The 21,169-nt window shown below is 33.2% G+C and overlaps 1 protein-coding gene and 1 long non-coding RNA gene across 6 annotated transcripts in view; one reads left to right on the top strand and one right to left on the bottom strand.

The window, feature by feature from the left end:
• Positions 1-15,810, bottom strand: part of LOC127063252 (kinesin-like protein unc-104) — a 21,915-nt gene extending 6,105 nt beyond the window's left edge. The window contains exons 1-28 of one of the 5 annotated variants that reach the window (XM_050992750.1): positions 15,040-15,810; positions 12,755-12,939; positions 12,506-12,588; positions 12,306-12,384; positions 11,831-12,176; positions 11,331-11,586; positions 10,919-11,076; positions 10,694-10,833; positions 10,156-10,194; positions 7,831-7,965; positions 7,157-7,603; positions 6,755-6,957; positions 6,437-6,554; positions 5,849-6,021; positions 5,418-5,599; positions 5,189-5,326; positions 4,996-5,114; positions 4,519-4,888; positions 4,322-4,412; positions 4,120-4,235; positions 3,467-4,007; positions 3,163-3,352; positions 2,551-2,798; positions 2,159-2,424; positions 1,797-2,034; positions 1,562-1,698; positions 1,323-1,424; positions 1-1,251 (exon numbers count right to left, since the gene is read on the bottom strand). The exon at positions 1-1,251 is cut by the window's left edge and continues 6,105 nt beyond it. In XM_050992750.1, the coding sequence (XP_050848707.1) occupies positions 1,149-1,251; positions 1,323-1,424; positions 1,562-1,698; positions 1,797-2,034; positions 2,159-2,424; positions 2,551-2,798; positions 3,163-3,352; positions 3,467-4,007; positions 4,120-4,235; positions 4,322-4,412; positions 4,519-4,888; positions 4,996-5,114; positions 5,189-5,326; positions 5,418-5,599; positions 5,849-6,021; positions 6,437-6,554; positions 6,755-6,957; positions 7,157-7,603; positions 7,831-7,965; positions 10,156-10,194; positions 10,694-10,833; positions 10,919-11,076; positions 11,331-11,586; positions 11,831-12,176; positions 12,306-12,384; positions 12,506-12,588; positions 12,755-12,854 (5,118 nt within the window). In that variant the 5' untranslated portion in view covers positions 12,855-12,939; positions 15,040-15,810 and the 3' untranslated portion in view covers positions 1-1,148. The remainder of the gene's footprint in view (positions 1,252-1,322; positions 1,425-1,561; positions 1,699-1,796; positions 2,035-2,158; positions 2,425-2,550; positions 2,799-3,162; positions 3,353-3,466; positions 4,008-4,119; positions 4,236-4,321; positions 4,413-4,518; positions 4,889-4,995; positions 5,115-5,188; positions 5,327-5,417; positions 5,600-5,848; positions 6,022-6,436; positions 6,555-6,754; positions 6,958-7,156; positions 7,604-7,830; positions 7,966-10,155; positions 10,195-10,693; positions 10,834-10,918; positions 11,077-11,330; positions 11,587-11,830; positions 12,177-12,305; positions 12,385-12,505; positions 12,589-12,754; positions 12,940-15,039) is intronic. The other 4 variants (XM_050992751.1, XM_050992752.1, XM_050992753.1 and 1 more) reach the window with 4 other exon arrangements.
• Positions 14,075-20,770, top strand: LOC127063265 (uncharacterized). Its single transcript, XR_007781306.1, has 2 exons — positions 14,075-15,010; positions 20,478-20,770. It is a non-coding gene; the product is annotated as an uncharacterized LOC127063265 (long non-coding RNA).
• The last annotated feature ends 399 nt before the right edge of the window (positions 20,771-21,169 follow it).

The raw sequence follows: 21,169 nt of genomic DNA, 5'->3' as shown, positions 1-21,169 counted from the left end.
TATATGCGTCGTATTTCGTATATGTGATCGGCAAATAAATAATTATTTAAAAATGAGATAAGAGAGTTTTCTCTCGTCTATCCTCCCCCTTCTCCCACCCTCACCCCTTCTACCATTCTTCCCAACACTCTTTCCTTCTTGTTCTACTTCTTCCTTATTTCTTTTTTTTCCCTCTAAACGCACTTCACAATATTAGGCATAAACGCATTCAACACGCAAACACCACCAATGTGTTTTTGGACGCACGTCTTTTCGAGAGATTTAACGAATACCTTTTTTTTCTTCCATAAGATTGGAAGCGGAAAGAAGAAAAGGGATAGAAGAAAAAAAAAGAAGAGAAGGAAAGAAAGAAAGAAAAAAAAAGAAAAAAAAAAGTACCAAGAAGAAAATGAAAGAGAATAAATAGAAATATACATGTAGACTGATTTATGAAATTCCCTGCGAACTTTCCTTGCTGTGTCTCGTCGGCGACATTTCGCAAGAAATCGAAACGTACCGAGAAACGCGAACCGCGAAAGTGCTCTCGGCTAAAACGCTAAAAGGTACAATGATTTTTTTTTTATTATTATTATTATTTTATTTTATTTTTTTCTTTTCAGCATGTTGCTATTCATAGAAGAGAATGTATTTCGCTTTTCTTTTTTACTTTTTTTTTTTTTTCAATCCTGCACGTAGGCGAAGTAAGCAGGGCATTTATTTATTTTGCTTTATTATTTTGCTTTATTATTAGTTTTTTTCTGGTTTACGCGATCGTTCAGTTTCTTCTTTCTTTTCTTTTCTGTATTATATCCTTGTTTTTCTTTTCATTTGGTATATTAGCGCCTATCTCGTGTATACGCGATTACGTGTGTATTTTTGTAAGTATTTTGTATGTATCCTTGTGTGTATATGTGTGTATGTGTAAATGTGTTTGTCTGTGTATGATAAAATAACGTATGTATCCTTAAACGAGATTCCGAGATATCAAGATCGTCGGTTTAGCGAATAACCTCGTCGACGACGTTCTCTTGTCGCGACGATCACTCGATGACTACTGAAAATCGAAAACTATAGAAGTCCTGGGCCGAAAATGTCGCTTTTGGCCAACGGAATATTTTCTTGGAGGCTCTTGCAACGGCGCCGGTTACCTCCAGCAAGGCATCGATCACTCACTTGGTTTGATTCGATTGTTGTTCCGACGCCGAAGTTACACCAGTCGGTGAAACGTTGTTTAAGGATCTAGTAACCGGGCCTTTGCGTGCCAATTTTGATCTAAAACAAGTGATTTCGAGAAGAAAATTATCATTTAAAGAATCGTTAATCATATTTCATCAGACGCATACCTTATCTGGCCAGCTAGAAGTGGATTGATAGCGTACAACCAATCGTATACTTCCTTGTCACCTAAAGTCTGAAGAAGATAACCACGGTGTTTTGTCACGACGCTATAAAAAATAATAATAATATATATATATGTGTGTGTGCGTGTGTCTATTAAATGAAGTTCTTAATGTTTAATACTTTTTGACAAAAATAGATAAATGAAAGAATGGTTGACTGAACGAATGAATTTTTTACTAACCTGAACGTGTTTGGTACTTTCACCATAGCCAACTGATCCTCCGAGTATTCTACTTGAGCAGTTGCTAAATTAATCAAAGCTCTTTCTACGGGATCTTTTTCTTCTCGGAAGATCAAAACGTATGGTCGACGTACTGCCTACGTAGAAAGAAAGAAAAAAAAAGAAATGAAACATTTGAGAAAGCAATATAAGCAAGTTTTCGACGATATAATTTATATTCCTTTTTTAAACTTACAACCCAACGTTTTTTCCATCCATTAGTCTTGTGTTCTAAAACATTCAAATATCCTTTCCTAGCAATGACAGGACTGATACGTATCTCTTCGACTTCCGGTACATACAACACTAGATTTTCTTTAGAAGGTGAGGACGATCCCATTGGAGCAGGTGCTGTACACGATTGACCAATTGTCTCGCTAGCCAATATGCTTTCTTGAAGTTCTTGCAATTTGGCTCTTTCGGGTGAACTCAATCTGTACAAAAGGAAAAGAAAAAAAGAAGAAAAGAAAAGGAGAAAAATGTTAATTTTTTTTTAACGCGTTCAGTTCTTATAAACAAACGAGAAGAAAAATAGGATTAAGTTGTCTGTAAACTAACTCTTGTGACGATGAAGACAAAACCGATGATAGCATGGATGCCGACATATCACCCATCGTATCTTCTCCTGGCGAAACGTCTGATAATAAAATCGGTTCTTTGCTTGGAATTCTACCTTGGATAAGTTTAATATATTTAGTTGCCAATTCTCTCTCCCTGTCAGTCATTTCCCAAGGTTCATAAACGTCTTTGCTGGTTGAACGTTTGAGTTTGACCGGGCTGGCGTGTGATTCGTTCGTAGCTTTTGCTACCATGTTACAAACCTCCTAGAAAAGGACGTCGCAACGACCAATTTGTTTTTATAAATTTAAGTAAAAGTTTAAGCTTTAATAGTTTCAGTCTTATAAGTTCAAACGATAAATAAGAATATTAATTAACGGGATATTAATAACCTTTTCGCTTTTCGTGAAATCGTGTAATGGTTTATTGCACATGGGCATTTTGTCGATGCCAAGTTTCTCTCTTAAAAGTAGAGTATGTCTGACCCTTTCAACCTCTTCCAATCTCGTTAATTTCTCAAGTTCCCATTGGTGATCGAAGATCAAACTGTCTCCTCGTGGTCTCCAGCCGTGAAGATTTTCTTCGCCTCTGACGTACGTAGAACTCGTGTCTAATACACGACGTTGTCGCCTTTGTACGCCTAATGTAATAAACGAAAGGAAAGAAGTTCGATGCGAATAGTGTAATAGACGTGTAAATTTCCATAAAACATTTTAACGCTTTTACTGAAATGTCTGCACGAAGCCTCGCGTTTGAACAAATAGACGAAGCTGATATACGCCAATAGAAAAAGCATGAACGAGATCGTCGTTATGTATTTAAAACGTCAAGTATATTGCAGATATATTAAGATCAAAATATCGATCGTCGTCTCAAAAATTATTCAATAATGTATTCTGTTATGTTTGTCATAATAATAACGATCATAGTGCAAACGTTTTAATTCGCTGTAACTTAGGATAGATAGTAGCAAGCTGCTACACTAAGGGATACACAGGACAAACCTGGGCTACCTGCTTCCGATGAACGTCGCAGCACCAATTCATAGACGCCGCTAAGCCGATTCGCTTCTTGATTTCGATAACTTCCACTGAACAGATGTTTCAAAGATCTTGGCCCGACCCTGGCATCTCTGCCATAAATAATCATGCTTAGATCTTTTGTAATGATTGCTGGTCTACCACAATTCTCCAACTAAAATCAAATCAAAGGATTTATATGTTTAAGAAAATGTCGCTTAATAGAAAAAAAATATGTATATATATATATGTATATAATTTTCTATTCTTGTTAAACGGGGAAACAAACCTCAAGGTATGCGGAGATAGTCATGAATATTTGTTCACCGTAAGACGTGACCCTGTTAAGCAAGGCCGAATTGTGCAAAGAACTGTCCCAGGCTGCTTCAAATCTGAACATACATCTGTCGTCACCTGGAACTTCAAGATATTCACCTGGGAATAATCCCAATGAAAGTACGGAGGAGTCGTTGTCCTCTTCTTCCGGTTCTGGTGTATTCCTAATACGACCTACAACGAGTTCTCTTACGTCTTTCCATCGTAATTCGGAAGCAGGCTCGTGTACGATCGTGATACGAATACGACGTTGAATCCCTTGATGAAGGAGGAATAATCCACGGCAAGGTAAATCATCGCTATGATCGACAACAGATGGAACGTATTCACCGTTTGGTGCTAACTCGCAAATTTCAAACCATACGAGCACATCGTATTTTGCATGAACGTGTGAAGTACTTGGTGATGGTAAAACGCTACCAAACTTTGGTGAACGTACAGGTTGACTGATCGGTATTGACGGTGGTAACATCCTTTTCGGTGGTTGTCGTACGCTAGTAGATAAATAGAAACAAAGACTTAGACGTTTCGATGCAATGGAAGAACTAGAATAGAAGATAATATTAACATTATATGTGTGTGTGTATAGATATCGTTTATACTAACTATTCTAGTTTAGCATCCTTGTGTAACGGATGTTGCTGATAATGTCCAAAGATCTCAAATACAATCGGTTGTGATTTAAGATATTCCAAGAAAGATTTCGTGACCGTAACTGTAATCTGTACGATATATTATATCAAATATATTAGAATCGTTCGAAATTGATCGTATTATATTTTTCTTTGATCGTTGTATCGTCACTTACATTTTGTACATGATAAAATCCAGGTGGATTTCCTTTGGTGGTGTTCTTTGCCGGTTCCGTTGAAAATGCTTCGTCGTGTCGGTGTAAGAAACTTAAATAATTAAATTTAACAATGTAATTACATTCGGTTTGATTGATTTGTTGAAGTAAAATTTTGTAAATATTTGCTTTGACTGAACGCATCATTATCTACGTACTTGAATTGACAGAAAATATCTGCATACTCGGTCGAAATACCCATAGCCTGTAACACCGTAACTCTGAATGTAAATTCTGCACCGAGTTGTAAATGATCTGGTAGATCTTCCTCCTTCATATCGCTGGAAACTGAACTATCACCTCTTCCACTATCGGCATCACCTATGTCATCCTCATCTTTCAAATCCTTGTGTAATTCGTTATGTCCTATCACGCGATCATCGTTGATGAGTATTTGACGATTCTTTTCCAAAGTTTGAGTTAGAAGAGTGTTGCGTTTGTTATGTTTGTGTCCACCGAATAAATCATCTTCGAAAGAAATATGAGCCGACTGTCTAACGCCGCTAGAATATTCACTATTTTCTTCTCCTAAAAAAAAATTGTCCTCTCCGTATACTTAAATCTATTTCCAAAAGGAAAAAACAGGAACACAAAATTTTAATTATCATATTCTACGTATTATTTTCAACACCTACCAACGACACCTTGTACGGCTACTCGTAAATAACCTTTGACATCTCCTTTCTCGTTGACTATTGCCACTTTGTGAATAAGTGGTACAGGATACATCAAATTACTTAGATATACGAATGATCTATAAATCAAAATTAATGATAATCATATTGCAACATCGCGTGTATGTGTTATGTTAAAAATTATAATATTCACCTTCCAACCATGCGGAACCAAGGGAAACGATCGTAAAATGGATCACCACCCGTGATAGTTTCGATATTAAAATCTGGGGACGTTGGTGAAAGTTCTGCCTCATTGTGATACATTTCACGCATGAGTTCTAACCTCAGCCTACGGAATGATTTATTTCAGTAATAAATTCTTTTTTCAAAATAAAAAATAAACTTCCTTTCTATCTTATTAACAAACTAATCTTAATTACCTTAATTTTTCCAAGGTCCAATAATGTGTAGCGCCATTCTTTGTATCCTGAACTTCAACTGCAACGATTGTGCGAGGAAACGGTCTTTCTTCTTCGTCTTCGCCGTCGGTTGCAATTGGTAAAAGATCAACGGGTAACGGAGAGTAAAGGGTATCTGTTAATAGTGTAAATTGGAACTGAACCTGTAATTAAAAAATAATAAAATAGGATCCGTCGATATGTCTGACATAATATCTATTTATAAATATATATATATATATATATATATATATATATAAATATAATTAAATATATAAAGATATAAATATACAAACATAAATATATATATAAACATATAAATATGTCTGATATATATATATATATATGTATATATACTTACATATTTATATATCAGTGATAATATAAAAATTCTTTCTCCGTACGTTCGTTACCTTTTTCTTAAGTTCGACCGAAATCGCATTAGCTTCCTTGAGGAATATCGCGTTGCCCCAGAGGTCATCTCGTAGACTAGTAAATTGATGATACTTCCATTTGCGGAAGGCCCAAGCGGCCAGTTGGAAATCTCTCTCGGTCCAGTTGCTCTCTGCGTCAAACAAGGGGTTGACTGAAATGCAAGCCATCACCAGGCAAAACAGTCAGAAAAGCCAAGCATGTTACCAATGTCTTCGTCAACTACGCTCTACAATCATAACGATCGGGTAATACTGGTGCACAATAATAACAAATCAAATGAATGGTTCTTGCGTGAATAAAAGAATAATAATAAAAAAAAAAAAAACAAAAAAAAAACGATTACAACATAAGGAGAAATTTCGTGAGAGAACGAAGAGAAAAAAAAAAGTTCGACACATTAACAAATAATATTTCAACGTAGTTCTAACGAAGTGAGAAACGTGCCAATGGTGAAACGATAATGTTTGATGTTTGCGTAAACTAAGATATTAAAATACTATATTTCGTGAAATCGATTCGTCAAATATTACTCAGCGATTTCACAGCTATTTCATTAGCATACATACCGAATATATCTTCTTCGGTATTATTGAAGTCCTCTGGTGTGTAACTGCTATACATTGACATAGTCATACTTTGTTCTTCTACCTGCTTCTGCAAGGCATCTATTCGTGCTTCGTAACTCTATTATCGAGAAAAGAAATGGAAAAAATCTTCAGTTTTATGACGTAATGCGGGGTAAAAAGAAAATTGTAGAAAATTAAAGAAAAAGAGAGAGAGAGAGAGGGAGAGAGAGAGAGAGAGAGAGAGAGAGTAAGTGAAAGAGAGAAAGAGAGAAAAAGAAAGAAAAAAGAAAAAAAGAAATAAAATACATGCGAACTTACCTTACGTTGTTCTTCGAAGAACTGATCAGCCTCTTCTTTTTCCTTTCGAAATTGTTCCTCTAGTACTAACAATCTCTTTTCCATTTCCAATTTAAGATCGATACCTTGTTTCTCTAATAATTCAATTTGTGCGAAGTTCCAGTCAACGGTCTCACCGTTGCCGGGTGTCTCAGCGGGCGAATTTTTCTCTCTTCGTTCACGTACTGTTTATTAACGTAATGGAACAAAGAAAGAAGAAGAAAAAAAATAAAAAATAATGACACTCTCTCGAGACACGCAAACGACATACAATCACCACGCACGCACACACGTATGTACGAATATAAAAAGTATATAGAATAAATAAATAGAAAAAAATATATATATAATATATATATATATAGAAAACAATTGTTCAAGTACCTTGATCAGGATGATTGAACCTAAATACATGATTTTTCCCAAGGATTACGCGCGATCCAGTTTTCAGTACGATCGGTTCGGTTATTTCACGACCGTTTACATAAATCAATGCATCTTTCTTAGGCATCAGAGTGATAACACCTTCGTGATTTTCAAATACGCAATGCTCGCTCAATATATGAGGACCACAAAGTTGTATATCCTGTGGTATATTAGCTTCGGCACTTCCGATACGTGTGAAACCATCCTTTATATAATAAATAAGACATTCCGACATCAATGGATCCTCGTTTAGATTCACCAAGTGTGGTGTTTTCTTTGGAGAAAATACACCAACTGTAACGCCATCCTCTTTCACTGCTACACCCATTTCAGCAAAAACAGCTTCGCGTTGGAGTCGAATCGATTCGGTTCTCTTCAATTTTTCTTCCCATGTTTCGTTTAATTCTATAGATTTACAGATATACATATACATATATACATACATATATATATATATACATATATATATATGTATATGTAATATATAATAAAAAGTTTTATTAACAACGAGAATAAAGAAAATTAATTTTTCTTTTCTCGTTCTTTTTTTCTTCCCTTTTTTTTTTACGGATGAAAAATAAAAATAAAAAACGAGTTCATATAAAGTATATATACATGTTATATCAATTTACCGGCTATTAATTTTTCTGATGCTTGTAATTGATCAACCGCTTCTTCGGCGATAGTCGAAGTTGTGTGCGAGGGAATTCTTGAACGAGATTCTTTGTAATCGTCCTCGCGTTTATTCGTTCGAATGATTTCATCCCCTGCAGATTATAACAAAGAGACACAATATAATTTTAATATACGATAAAATATTATTCTTTTAGAAATTATGTTTTTTAAGTTTAATTATTGATTATTATTATTTCTTTTTTTTTTTTTATATTGTTGTTGTTCTTGTTGTTTTCGTTGTTACCGTAATTATTATTATTATTACTATCATTATCATCATCGTTTTTATTTTTATTATTATTATAATTATTATTATTATTATTATTATTATTATTATAAATTACGTGCTCGCGAAGCGACGTCACGTATTTTTGAAAAAACACACAGAAAGCCATAACTATAGGCGATAGCATAAGCAAAGAGATAATTTTGGACGCATTCGTCTCCTCCCTTCTCCTTTAAAATTTTCGTATTAAATTATTCATATAAATAATATACATATATATACGTGAATATGTATATATATATAAGACGAATTATCTCCTCTTCTTTTTTTTTATTTATTTATATATAATCAGAAAACCGTCTCCATTAAAAAATTTTCTAAATATAATTAGAGGGAACGAGGCGTAGCGTGTCGATCATTGATCTTTCAAACGAAATTTAGCAGGGTTGTAATGAGAAAAGCATGGAGAATAAAATATGACGTTAGACATGTATATCTATCGTAATTACGTATGAATGAGTAACATAGAAACGATTTTTATATCTCGAATCTTTTTATATGTAATTCTTTTTTTCTTTTATGGGGATGGATAAGCTAACGTAACGATCAAATTTCTAAAACAGACGACATCTGAAAAATGAATCATTATCGTAGAATAAATGCATAAATATATCTATATACACTCGTGTATATACACCTAACAGATAAGCTTTTTAAAGCGTACATGCTATTTTATTTCAAGAACAACGAATCGCATAAGTCGACACCTCTTCTTTTTTTTTTCTTTTCTTTCTTTTTTTAATCATCTCGTGTTATATCGTTTCGATAAATAATTCAGAAGCAAACATTTTTTCAAATTATTATATCTTGAGAAAAATTTGATATTATATAAAAAATTTATTGTCTATATAAAAAATTATTACATGGACTATAATTACATGGAAGATAATTATATATATATATATATATATATATATATATATACTACGCAGAAAAAAAATATTCGAGAACTTACACTCGAGATAATATATTCATGCAATATGAAATAATAATAATAATAATAATAATAATACAACCATGTATTTCATATTATCAATGCAGCCATAATCACGCTTGCTTCTACCATGCATTTGACTTTATTATCATCGTTGCTACAGGATTTTTTATATGCGTCCATGCAACATGGTAGCCCATATATATATATATATATATATATATATATATATATGTATGTATATATATATATATATACAGCTACTTCTTTTTTATAATTGATATCGATCAGTCTTCTCTTTTGTTTGCTTGCTTATTTATTTGTTCGTTTGTTCTTTTCTTTTCTTAATGCGATTCGTTATTTTCTTCATCGTGCATTCGATACGCTTCAAATGTAAAAGATTAAAAGAATTATATAATGATTATTTTTCTGCTAATACTATACTTGCAAAATCTATTATTCTTTTCAGAAAATAATTTATACATACATATAATTAATCTATATTTCTAATATCTTGTGCACTGATCTCTCAACAACTTTCTTACTTTCTTATTGTTAACATTTACTTTTTTCTATTGTTCTTCTTTTCTTTTGCTTTTTATAACATTACACAGACGTTGATATTTTTGTATTCGTTATAGGGAAGACACATTGGAAGGATACTTTAAATATGGCATATACTTTAAATATAATGTTATCTAGGCTAAATGAAAACGAAGGAAAAAAAAAAAGAAAAATGGGCACTCTCGCGAAGCAATATATATGATATATATATATATATATATATATATATATACATATATATATATATATATATATATATATATAATACATATAAATAATCGAAGATATAAAAAAAGATACGCAGGTATGAAGGTGTTATGAATATTGTGCATTTGGCCGTGAAAAAGAAGCATATATCGAGTAAAAGGCACAATGGTAAAACGATTGCCTGGCTTGGACGCTGCTTTTGCCGTGTTTACTTGTCATTCTTATTTTTTTTTTAGTTTTGTTTTGTTTCTTAAACAAAGAGAATTTTTTTTTTTGTAAATTGTTACTTACTAGGCTCTTTCTTTTCATAAGTGACTTTGCCATCTGGCCCTACGTTATGCATAAAAGGGACAAAGAAAAAAATACTATATAAATAGCTTACCTACGGTGCACCATATAATATATACATTATATTATTTCGTTAAAAAGAATTGCTGTTCTTCTCCTTTTCTGTTTTTTTTTTTTTAATATATATATTTTTTTAATAGATATATATATATACCTTTTTTTTAATTTTTCTAAATTTTGCAGCAACACAGACACAATATATTATTATTTTTAATCCGATCATAAACGTGTTGATATTTCGTTATTTTTTTACATAGTTATTATATTACAATTAATATCTGAAAAATACTTTTACTTTGTATGACATTATGGTATTGAAATTTTCTATATATTGCCTTCGTTATACTAAAATCAAAACTATTTATAGGTTTAAATGTGGAAATTTGCTTTGGAAGAGTCAGTTTTAAAAGGTTACTTTACAACGCACAAGATTTGCATACTCTAAACAAGCGACACCAGTAAGGTACACGTTGTAACTCACCTTCTTGTACGTCGATCCCTTCTTGTTTGAGAAGTTCACGTAGTTTCTGTATTTCTTCTTTAAGCTCTCGAATGAGTTTAGCGTTTGCATCCTCGTTGACCACAGCTTTGCAAACGATTTGTTTCGCTCGATCCGCGTATCTTTGAAAGTTACAGAAATGATTGACTTTATCATTTTGTTGACTATTCAATTAAAAAGAAAAAATATATATATGTATATAATTACCTTAACGTTGATAAAGTTTCATCGTAATTGATGTCGGCTGGACTGACTGCTGCTATCATTGCAGTCTTCGAATTACCACCAAGATTTTCACGTAATAACCATGTTAGAACTGAGTCTCTGTAGGGGATGAAGTCAGCCTTCTTTTTTTTCTTAGTAGCCTGAAAAAATTTATAAATATATATATATATGTATATAAATATTAATATATCACATCATTGCTTTGAAAATATTTATTAAAAAATTGAACGAATCTACGAGTACGATAAAACTTACCGCCTAATTATCCGTAAAAATAATGAGAGCAAGTAAATGGAAAGTATTGCGATATTAATATCAGAAAAAATAAGATTTTTTTCAATATTACGATTAATGCCAAAGTTAAATCATATCAAAGAATAAAATGTATACTAACGATCTCGGCCAATGCACTGATAACTTTTCCAAGTGTAGTAAGACTCTTGTTTATATTTGCACCTTCCTTCAACCTTGTACCCTTTGCACCAGTCGAGTCCGCTCTTTCAGAACCGGCCAGATCGACAAGTGATATTTTACTAACTTTCTCTGTCGCTAATCCGGTCGTTGAATCTTGTCTTTGTTGTGTGAAGAAGATTGTAAAGACCGCGTGCGATCTGCTGGATGTCTCGTTCATATTTGTGGCTGCGACCGTTCTATTAGAAAATTATAATTATAATTATATATTATATTTCTATAAAAAATTATAATTATATATTATGTATTATAATATCCATATAATTATAATTAAATTATGTTTATAATTACGTATAAATTATAAACATATTTTATTTATAAACATAATTCAATACGCAGGAATGAAACGCAATAACAAATTAAATCTTTTCTCTGGTTGTTATTTATTTATGTTTTTTTTTCTTTTGTTTTGTTTAAACCAACCTGGCTTTGTTTCCTTCGTCTATGAGATCGTGAATATCTTGATATGACATCACTGCTAATTTTGAAAGATCCTCAACGTATGGTCCAAGAAGAGGATGTTCTCGTACACGTAAATTTCCTTTGTTCTTTGGATTTAACAAATCCCTTACCCTCTCGCAATAAATCTCCATGTAGCTTACCTCAACCGAATATTTTAATTGTTCGGACGAGTTTCGACTGATCTTACGGAATAGATCCTTACAAATTTGAGGTATAATACCCTCTTGACCCTCCTCCTGTTTACCCATCATTGTATACGACTTTCCAGCACCGGTTTGTCCGTAAGCAAATATACAAACATTGTAGCCTGTAAAAATAATGTAACCATCAATTCGTGATTGTCGTGATCTTCTTTTACTACATTTAATATTGCGACTTTTTCTCTTTTTTATTTATTTATATTTTTTCAATTAATTTAATCGTGTTTAATTTTTACCTTCAAATGCATGTTCTAACATTTCCTCGCCTATGTCCTTGTAGACCATAATTTGCGAGGAATAATTAGAATCGCTTGGCTGTAATATATAGGATAACGTTATTACATTTATCTTCTTATTTTTAATTAAGGAGATGTTATCACTATTATTTCTTTTATTTATTTATTTATTTATTAATTATTTTCTTTTTTATACTCACGTCCATGGAAAAGTACGAATAATCATAATTGAAGCTTTTTATTGCATCCTTACTGCCTGCAGGTGCTTTCGGATTTACTATTGCTGTTAATTGGAAATGAGATTTTAGTAATGAATTTTTTTTTTCGCTCCATTTTTTAACTCGAATAATGAACGAAAAAAAAAACATATATATATATATGTATATATTAATTAATTGTAATTTTATATATATATATCTTTTTTCTTTTTTGACGTATATTCTACTTACAAGTAGTACTTCCTGACATTTCAATGATGCATTGTGCTTCACGTGAAATTTCACGATTGTTAAAGGGTCGAACCCTCACCGCTACTTTCACCGACGACATCCTTACTTTTTTCTTGTTGGCCTTTCAACGTTCCTTACAATTATTATAGTCGCGTTATTATTATGTGCCTTTGGTCTGGTCTGTTCTACGAAAAGAAAAGAAAAAAAGAAACAATTACGTGAAACTCGAGCTAGAAATGAAATTAAATCGACGAAACATTTTCAACATCATGGACTTCCATTTTGAAGTTCGTGTTCGTTCATCAAACACGGACAATTTCAGAAATCGATTTCAAGCGGCGAAAGATATTCGAAAATAAATATAATAATTTCGCACTTTGATCGACGACGCTAATATTGATCTTTTAATTTTTTTCTTGTCCTTATGGAAAATAAATATCAATCGCGTGAACAATGCAAATCATACAGAATAATTTCTAAGTAGATTTTAAGCAAGACGAGAGAGATGAAAAAAAAAGAAAAGAAAACGAAAAAAAATTAGAAAATAATTTCACCGTTCGATTATGACGCACGAGAGATAATGTTTCGTATTTTATTTATTTATTTATTTTTTTCTCTTTAACGGAAACAAATAGTAGAAAGGATTATATCGAAAAGAGGATGATTTTTAAGTCTATTCTAATAAAACGAGAAAAAGAAATAATTTCACATTTTGATCGTCGTGTATCAAAGGATGTAATTTTATTTTATTATCGTTTCTTTTTCTCCAGCCGATGGAAATAAATCAGAGAAATGGAAATGTAAATTTTCAGAAGCGTTAATTATGGAATGACTCAGAGTGCTCGATTATGTACACATGCGCTCTTGTACACAGCCATCCTGGCGCACGAGCAATTTGTAACACAGCCTCTCTCTCTCTCTCTCTCTCTCTCTCGGTTGTATGCATTTGTCTATATGTGTGGTACCTACGTACGTAGTTCCTCGTAAATAACGAAATAACATCGATACTTCACGTCGTTATTAACCAACATACGAGTTTGACGATCGATCGGGACAAACAAATCAAAATTCAAAACACGAATTTTATTCAATCTAACGAAGACAAAACTCCTGAAATCCCTGAAGAATTTTCAGAAACGGGAGAAACGATAAATCAATAAAGTCTTGCTGTAATGGGAGATACTCGTCGTCTTACTCGTGGAATTTAGAACGCTTATATTATTAGGTCAATAATGCATATACCACCCGGGATATTTATTGGAAATGAAAAATTTTTCTTTTCTTTTTTCCCCTCTCTTTTATTCACTCGTCGTCGCACGATATATTAATATCTTGGAATTTCGAAGAAAGAAAAATAAATAATATAATTTTCGATATTTTCCAAGAATTTGTATGCGTCGCTGATTCGCGTGTAAAATGAAAAAAAAGGAAGAGAAAAGGAAAGAAAATAAAAGAAAAAAAAAAAAGAAAGAAAGAAACAAGAAAATAACATCACCAGGGATGAGCAATGACGAGCGAGGTCCCCTCGACGATGATAATGCGTTGACTCATGCTACTTGGAATGACGACACTTGTCCGTCTTTCAACGGACTTGTACTCCTTACGTGATGTAGCTCGACGAATGGCCGGACGAAGTAGAGCGAGACGAAACAGTCGGCCATTTAAAAAATCGAATACGAAGAAAGAATCTAATATTTCGCACGTTGTCTATTTATTTATGCGTAACGAGTGACTAGAGACGTAAACGGACGTAGAGAAAGAAAGAGAGAGAGAGAGAGATGGAGAAAGGAAAAAACAATAACAAAAAAAAATGAGAACGTATCTGACAAGAGCGCAGATAGCTGTAAAATAAAATGGTATTTATTTAAAATCCGTAGAATGACACATCGAATTTGAGTTAATTTCAAACACGAAATCACGACGAGGCGATCAACGACAAGAGAGGTCACGTCGAAGACGTTTCGAAGAAAACTGAGAAGTTCGAACTAACCGAAAGGGATCGAATCTTTCCGAAGGACGTTCGAGAAACGACGAAAGAACGAGAGAAATAGGAAGAGAGAGAGAGAGAGAGAGAAAGTAAGGAGTGGGATAAATGAGAAAGGCATCGTACCGTGATCGATAGAGAACCGGGTTGGTTCGAGTTTCAAGGGAGTTCGAAAAGACAAAGAAGGAAAGATAGAGATAGACAGAAGGAGAGAGAAAAAGAGAGAGAGAGAATAGACACCATTGGAATACAAAACGTAGTAAAAAACGAGGGTGAGTCTGCTTACTTGTGTTTTCCTTACCTTCTTTCTATCAAATTAAAATTCCACCCTTTACTGTCCTTCCTTACTCGTATTTCTCCTTGGTTTATTGTAATCGGATATAAAATAATCACTGAACACTGAGGGACGCGCGCATGAAGAGCGCACGAAGACGTCGCCCGTCGACGTCGTACGGCATCGACGTAACCCCGCGATTATAACTTACTATTCGCGAGAAATAGATATAGTAAGAGAACGCGCACAAGAAAGAGAGAGAGAAAGAAAGAAAGAGAGAGAGAGAGAGAGAGAGAGAGAGAGAGACAGATAAATGGATAGATAGAAAGAGAAAGAGAGAAAAAAATCTCGAGATTACTATCTCGGTGCACTGGACGATCGACGATCGAGATACATACCGCGAGACGAAGACATTATTGTTATTATTATTATTATTATTAGGGTAATAATAATAATGACGATGATGATACTTCGATTCACATATTATTTGATATAACTTTCACGTTTTCTTATTTCGTTTCTTTTTCCTTTTTTTTTTTTTTTAACACGTATATATGTAAATCTGTGCGTTTTTGTGTATATATGGTGTGTGTGTATGTGTGTATGTGTGAGTGTACGTGTATATATGTGTGTCCGTCTGTTTCTCTCTGTCTACTTATGTGTGTGTGTACGTGTATGTGTGTATGTGTGTGTGTATATTTTTTTTCTACGCACGGCACGCAGCCGTCTCTCTCGCTCTCGCAGATCCACCCCGATGCCGAGTACAGCTAGCAATGCTCCTACGTTTTGGTAATATCGGTCGCCGAGAGTCAAGTGCACTGCGGGCGCCTGCGTCGATCGACGTGTGTGAAAGAAAGAGAGAGAGAGAGAGAGAGAGAGAGAGAGAGAGAGAGAGAGAGAGAGAGAGAGAGAGAGAGAGAGAGAGAGAGAGAGAGAGAGAGAGAAAGAGAGAGAGAGGGAGAAAGAGAGGGAGAGAGAAAGAGAGAGAAAGAGAGAGAGAGAGAGTAGATGGAAGGCGAACGACTGCGCCTACGCCATTTTTTCGAGGCATCCCAAAAAATCAACCCCTTTTTCTTCGTTCGATAACAAAGGTTAAGACTAAGACGTTAATTACTCGAATTTTTTCAAATTCTTACTTTCCTTTATTTATCTTATTATGCATATATATATATATATTTATCTATATATATATGCATATATATATATATATATATATATATATCGGTCTATCTTTTTAACGATATCTATCTATTTCTAAATTTTTTTCTTGACTCTTCCTAAACGAGGTCATATACTACGCGTTCGATGGATATTAAATGGAAAAAAAAAGAAAGAAAAAAGATTTTTTCGATAACATCCCAATCGAGTTCTCATTTCTATTATATATCTATTTTATTTCATAATTATTTCACAATATCTATCTAACTTGTTGAAAACGCATTTTGAAATAAGATATAGCGAGAAAAAAATCTTTCAAGATTACGAATAGATTACGATATTTCATTCGAATCGTGTTTTCTCGACTACCTGTTATCTTTCGTCGACGAATTTAATTATTGCGGATAAGCATTTCGATCTAACCATTTGCTTTGGTTATCGCTTTCTTTTTTCTTTTTTCTTTTTTTTTTTCATTGACAAGGACGACGACGATTAGCTTCATCAAAAAGTCTATTTGATCGAATCTCATTCATTCGTCGAAATAAGAAAAAAAAAGAAAAAGAAAAGAAAAAACGAGAGAAAAAATGTTAAAATCAGGAAACAAGGGAGCACGGAGAATTCAGATTTTGGGTAGCTGAAAAATTCGATATGCGGTATGGAATATCTTTAGGAAGAAAAAAAAAACGAAGAAGAAGAAGAGAGCTTCTATAGGTTAAATTCCCCGACTCCTCTTTAACTCCCTCCAATCCCAATCCTCTTTCCCAAAAGCCCCTTTCAAAAAGAGAAGAAACATGGTCTATCTCTTTTAAGGGATAGCTTACCTGTGTACCTGCATATAAAATCCGTAGTGAAAAAATCCGGTCGGGACGCACCCTGGTCGGTGAATCGTCCCTAAACGAATCCCTACCAAGACGGGCCCACGACCGATTGGTACCGCGACTGGCACTACAAACAAGGCCGAAAGGGTATATCGAACTCCGAATAAAGATGGCGGCTTCCGTTCGAGGTTAAAAAAAAGGACAGATAGAGAAAGAGAGAGAAAGAGAGAGAAAGAGAGAGAGAGAGAGAGAGAGAAAGAGAGGGAAGGAGAGAGAAAGAGAGGAAGAGAGAGAAAGAAGACAGAACAGAGACGCCATTAGTAAAAGATACACGCGCAGTCTCGCTCGGTTGGCCAATAGCGTTGCTCGGTTCGTAAGAAAATCAATAGCTGAGTAGACGCGAGTGACGTCAACGTGCGCGAAGAGAACCGCGATCGACCGATGCGACACGGGCGGCGCCGGCCAATTTCTATGGAGCAATCAATAAGCCACCGGGGCTGCCCACATTGTCGCCGATGAGGAGAGACACACGCTTCCTTCGTATATTTACTTTTCCCTCCTATTCTCTTTCTCTTTTTCTATTTATCTCTTTCTCTTTCTCTCTCTCTCTCTTTCTCTCTCTCTCTCCTCGATCGTCTTCGATTTCTCTTCGACTTTCTTCGTCATCCCTATAAAGTCGGCCATTTTTTTTTTTGGTTCGTTCTACACATACACCCACACATGACGCATGCACGCACACACACACATGCATGCATGCATGTATGCATGAGTGCGCGCACGCACATACGTATGAGGGATGACAAAGGGGTTAATAATTATTATTTGTATATATATATGTTACAAGGATGAATATAGACTTGTATATAAATATATGAAAGTCGACAAAAGAGCGATTGATTAATTATTATTAATTTGAAAAAGAAATTAATGATATACTACTTCCTCGTATAAATAATATGAAAAAAGTGTCATATTTGTACTGACCTATTTTCTTTTTCTTTTTTCTTCTTCTTCTTCTTTTTTTTTTTTTCATAGATCACGTCCGTCAAAAGAGTAATCTATCAGGGATAGTATCTATGTGTTCTAATTAATACGTTCTTTCATTGTTGGTATCAGTTCGATCTAACGAAAAACAAAAAAAGAAATTAATTTATTATCTTGACCGTTCATCTACTTCGTTCCTTTCTTTCTTTTTTATTTCTATTCGTATTCTCCTCGATCGAATATCGTGCGACTAATACGAGAAATGAATAGAAAGTATTGAAGTTCTTTCGACATTTTTTTCTTTTTTTTTTCAAATTTCCTAATCACGATATATTAATTGACGCGTTTAGTTTGAATATTGAATAAGATTTTGCATTGAGTTTGAAATGTTTGACCTTTATTTTTCCCACACCATTCGATGACCCCTTGCATTCGCCAACGATAATCCCAATTACGAGGGGTGTCCAAGTGAAGGATGACGCGTATCCGCAGTGTCTGATACGAGAAATGCATCTCTCTCCCTCTCTCATTCCTTTCCCTCCCCCTCTCTCTCTCATACACACATATATACATACATACATACATACATACATACATACATACATACATACATACATACGTACACATTCCAAGTATCAGAAATGTTGCCGCATTTTTTACTGTCGGATTTACTCCATCACGTTTGACCTGACGCACATACGCATATATATATTCATATATAAGTAAAAATGAATACATAAGGGTTGAAAAGGCAGACGATAGTTAATTCCTATCAAATACCTCGTTTTGCTTGTCCGTCCAATGAATTGATTGAAAACGATACGACAAGAACTTTACGTGGAAAAGCTACTCAATATTTTGATGAGAAAAAATAAGATGGCGTGGGAGAAGCTCATTGATTCTATTGAATGTTAATACAAAAAAAATATATATATCATTTAATGAATAGCGACATAGTAATTCTGATTTATTGAACGAGGGAAGAAAACTAATAAAATCTGACTGACATTGATTTGATATCCTTCGTATAATCTAAACATCATGTAATATATTTGAAGTATTATTATACCATAACATAATCGATATAATCATAATAGTCTTCCATAAATCGTGCAATGCCAATAATACTGCGATGATTTTTTACGCAATCGTTTTAGAAACTATATTTTTTTAGAAACATAGCATTTGTCTATTTAATCGATAATTTAAAAATACGACGATTTATAAAATAAGTGTACAAGATATAAAGTCATCTTCGAAATAATATTATATTTCCTATTTTTTCATTCTCAATACCATTATCTAACTTTCGCAATCGATCTCTACGATCAATTTAATTTAAATTAAAAAATTCGATTTAGGTAAAAAAAATGATAAATTATAACGATGACTGATCTCGTTAGTTTTTCTAATTCGCAATATAAAACAATCTCACGTTTGTTATCGACCATTGTCATTATTCTTGACTTATATTAGTAGTTAGATTGAGATAAAATAATAATTAAATAATTTTAACAATGGCAACACTTGTAGGATTTTCTGTCTTCTTTGTATGTATGTATGTAGGATCGTTATGCTGGCAGAGAACTTCGATTATCGGTAGCAGCTTTCAACCACCTATATATATATATGCACACACACACACACACACACACACACACACACACACACACACACACACACACACACACACAACAGTCCCAATTACTAGAATATTGATTCTCTTGTAACTATTCCAAGTAGCAATCGTTCGAAACGTCAATAATTTGTAATATCTCGTAAATCATGATAATCAAGTATCACCCTTCCAGATTATAGCTGAAATTAAAAAGCAAACGAAAAAAAAATACAAAGAGGGGAATAGAAACAAAGATAGAGAGATAGAGATAGAGATAGAGATAAAGAGAGAGAGAGAGAAAGAGAGAGAGAGAGAGACATTTTTACACCCAATCGATGTGCTACATTCTGAATGACTTTTCTGAATAGGATTGATGCAACGTTCTACAACATTCCGTTCGATAGTGTGCTAAATGTAACGAATCGCAAACGCGACCATCGTTTTTATTAAAGCTTATTTTCAGCCTTGGAACACGCGTCACGCTTTATGCGCAAAACTATATCAAAGATTATAATAATAATTATAACAATAATAATAATAATTATTATAAGAATATAAAAAAGTGATTAGTAATTTTCTTAGAAAGTAATTAAAAAGAAAAAAAAAAAGAAATACGAATATATGTCGACGATAAAATGATATGATAATGATTATTATTATTGTTGTTACTACTATTATTTTTCAATGTTTTGTAAATGAATATTCCCGTATATTCTTCAAGATTTCTATAACTCATTTACATATATATATATATATATATATATATATATATATATATATACGTACATATATATATGTATATATATTAATATTATATATTCATTATTTCTGCTTGCACAATTTCTACCTACTCTTCTTTGTATTTCCAACAATAACTTTATTCACAGAACATTCTACTTAACCTCATCGTAAGTGCGAAAGGGACAAAAAGAAAGCATGAATGAAAAACGGTTGACCTGTTCTTATCGGAGAATAAAAAAGAAGGGGAAGAAGAACAAAAAAAATAATAACAAAAAAAGAAACAGAAAAAGGAAAATAAAAAGGAAATATATACGGGGAAAAATAGAAGAAGAAAATGAAGAAGAAAAAAATAAACGAGCACGTTATTTTAATGAGTGGCACGCGTGAGATGATGAAGGATTTTTAGAAAATGAAAATAAAAAAGAAAAAGAAAAAAAAAGAAAGAAAGAAAGAAAGAAAAACGTTCCTTTCTTTCGCACCTTTCAATTAACGTGCGACATTTTCGCGAAATAAAAAATCGGTTAATAAAACGAGACCTCATAAGTCCGTAGAAATATCATACATTATATGTGCGAGCAATATTTTGATGAAAAAAATCGACACCGCAAGAAATGTCGAGAGATTTTTAGAAAATGAAAATATCTTCGTTTCTTTCAGGTTAACCTACAAAAATGTTTTGCAGGTCGATCGATATAAAATTGACAATACATTACAGACCGTCTATATTTCTCGTTATTTTTTATTATATACGTAGATATTTTCACAAATTATTAACTTATCGTTTAAATCTGCTATCGTGATGAACAACCGAGATATCATTTGTCGTATTCAACAAGTC

Source organism: Vespula vulgaris, chromosome 4 (genome assembly GCF_905475345.1).
Source record: "Vespula vulgaris chromosome 4, iyVesVulg1.1, whole genome shotgun sequence".
NCBI lineage: Eukaryota > Metazoa > Arthropoda > Insecta > Hymenoptera > Vespidae > Vespula > Vespula vulgaris.
The sequence above is the reverse complement of the archived record's forward strand: the minus strand, read 5'-3'. Positions and strand labels throughout refer to the sequence as shown.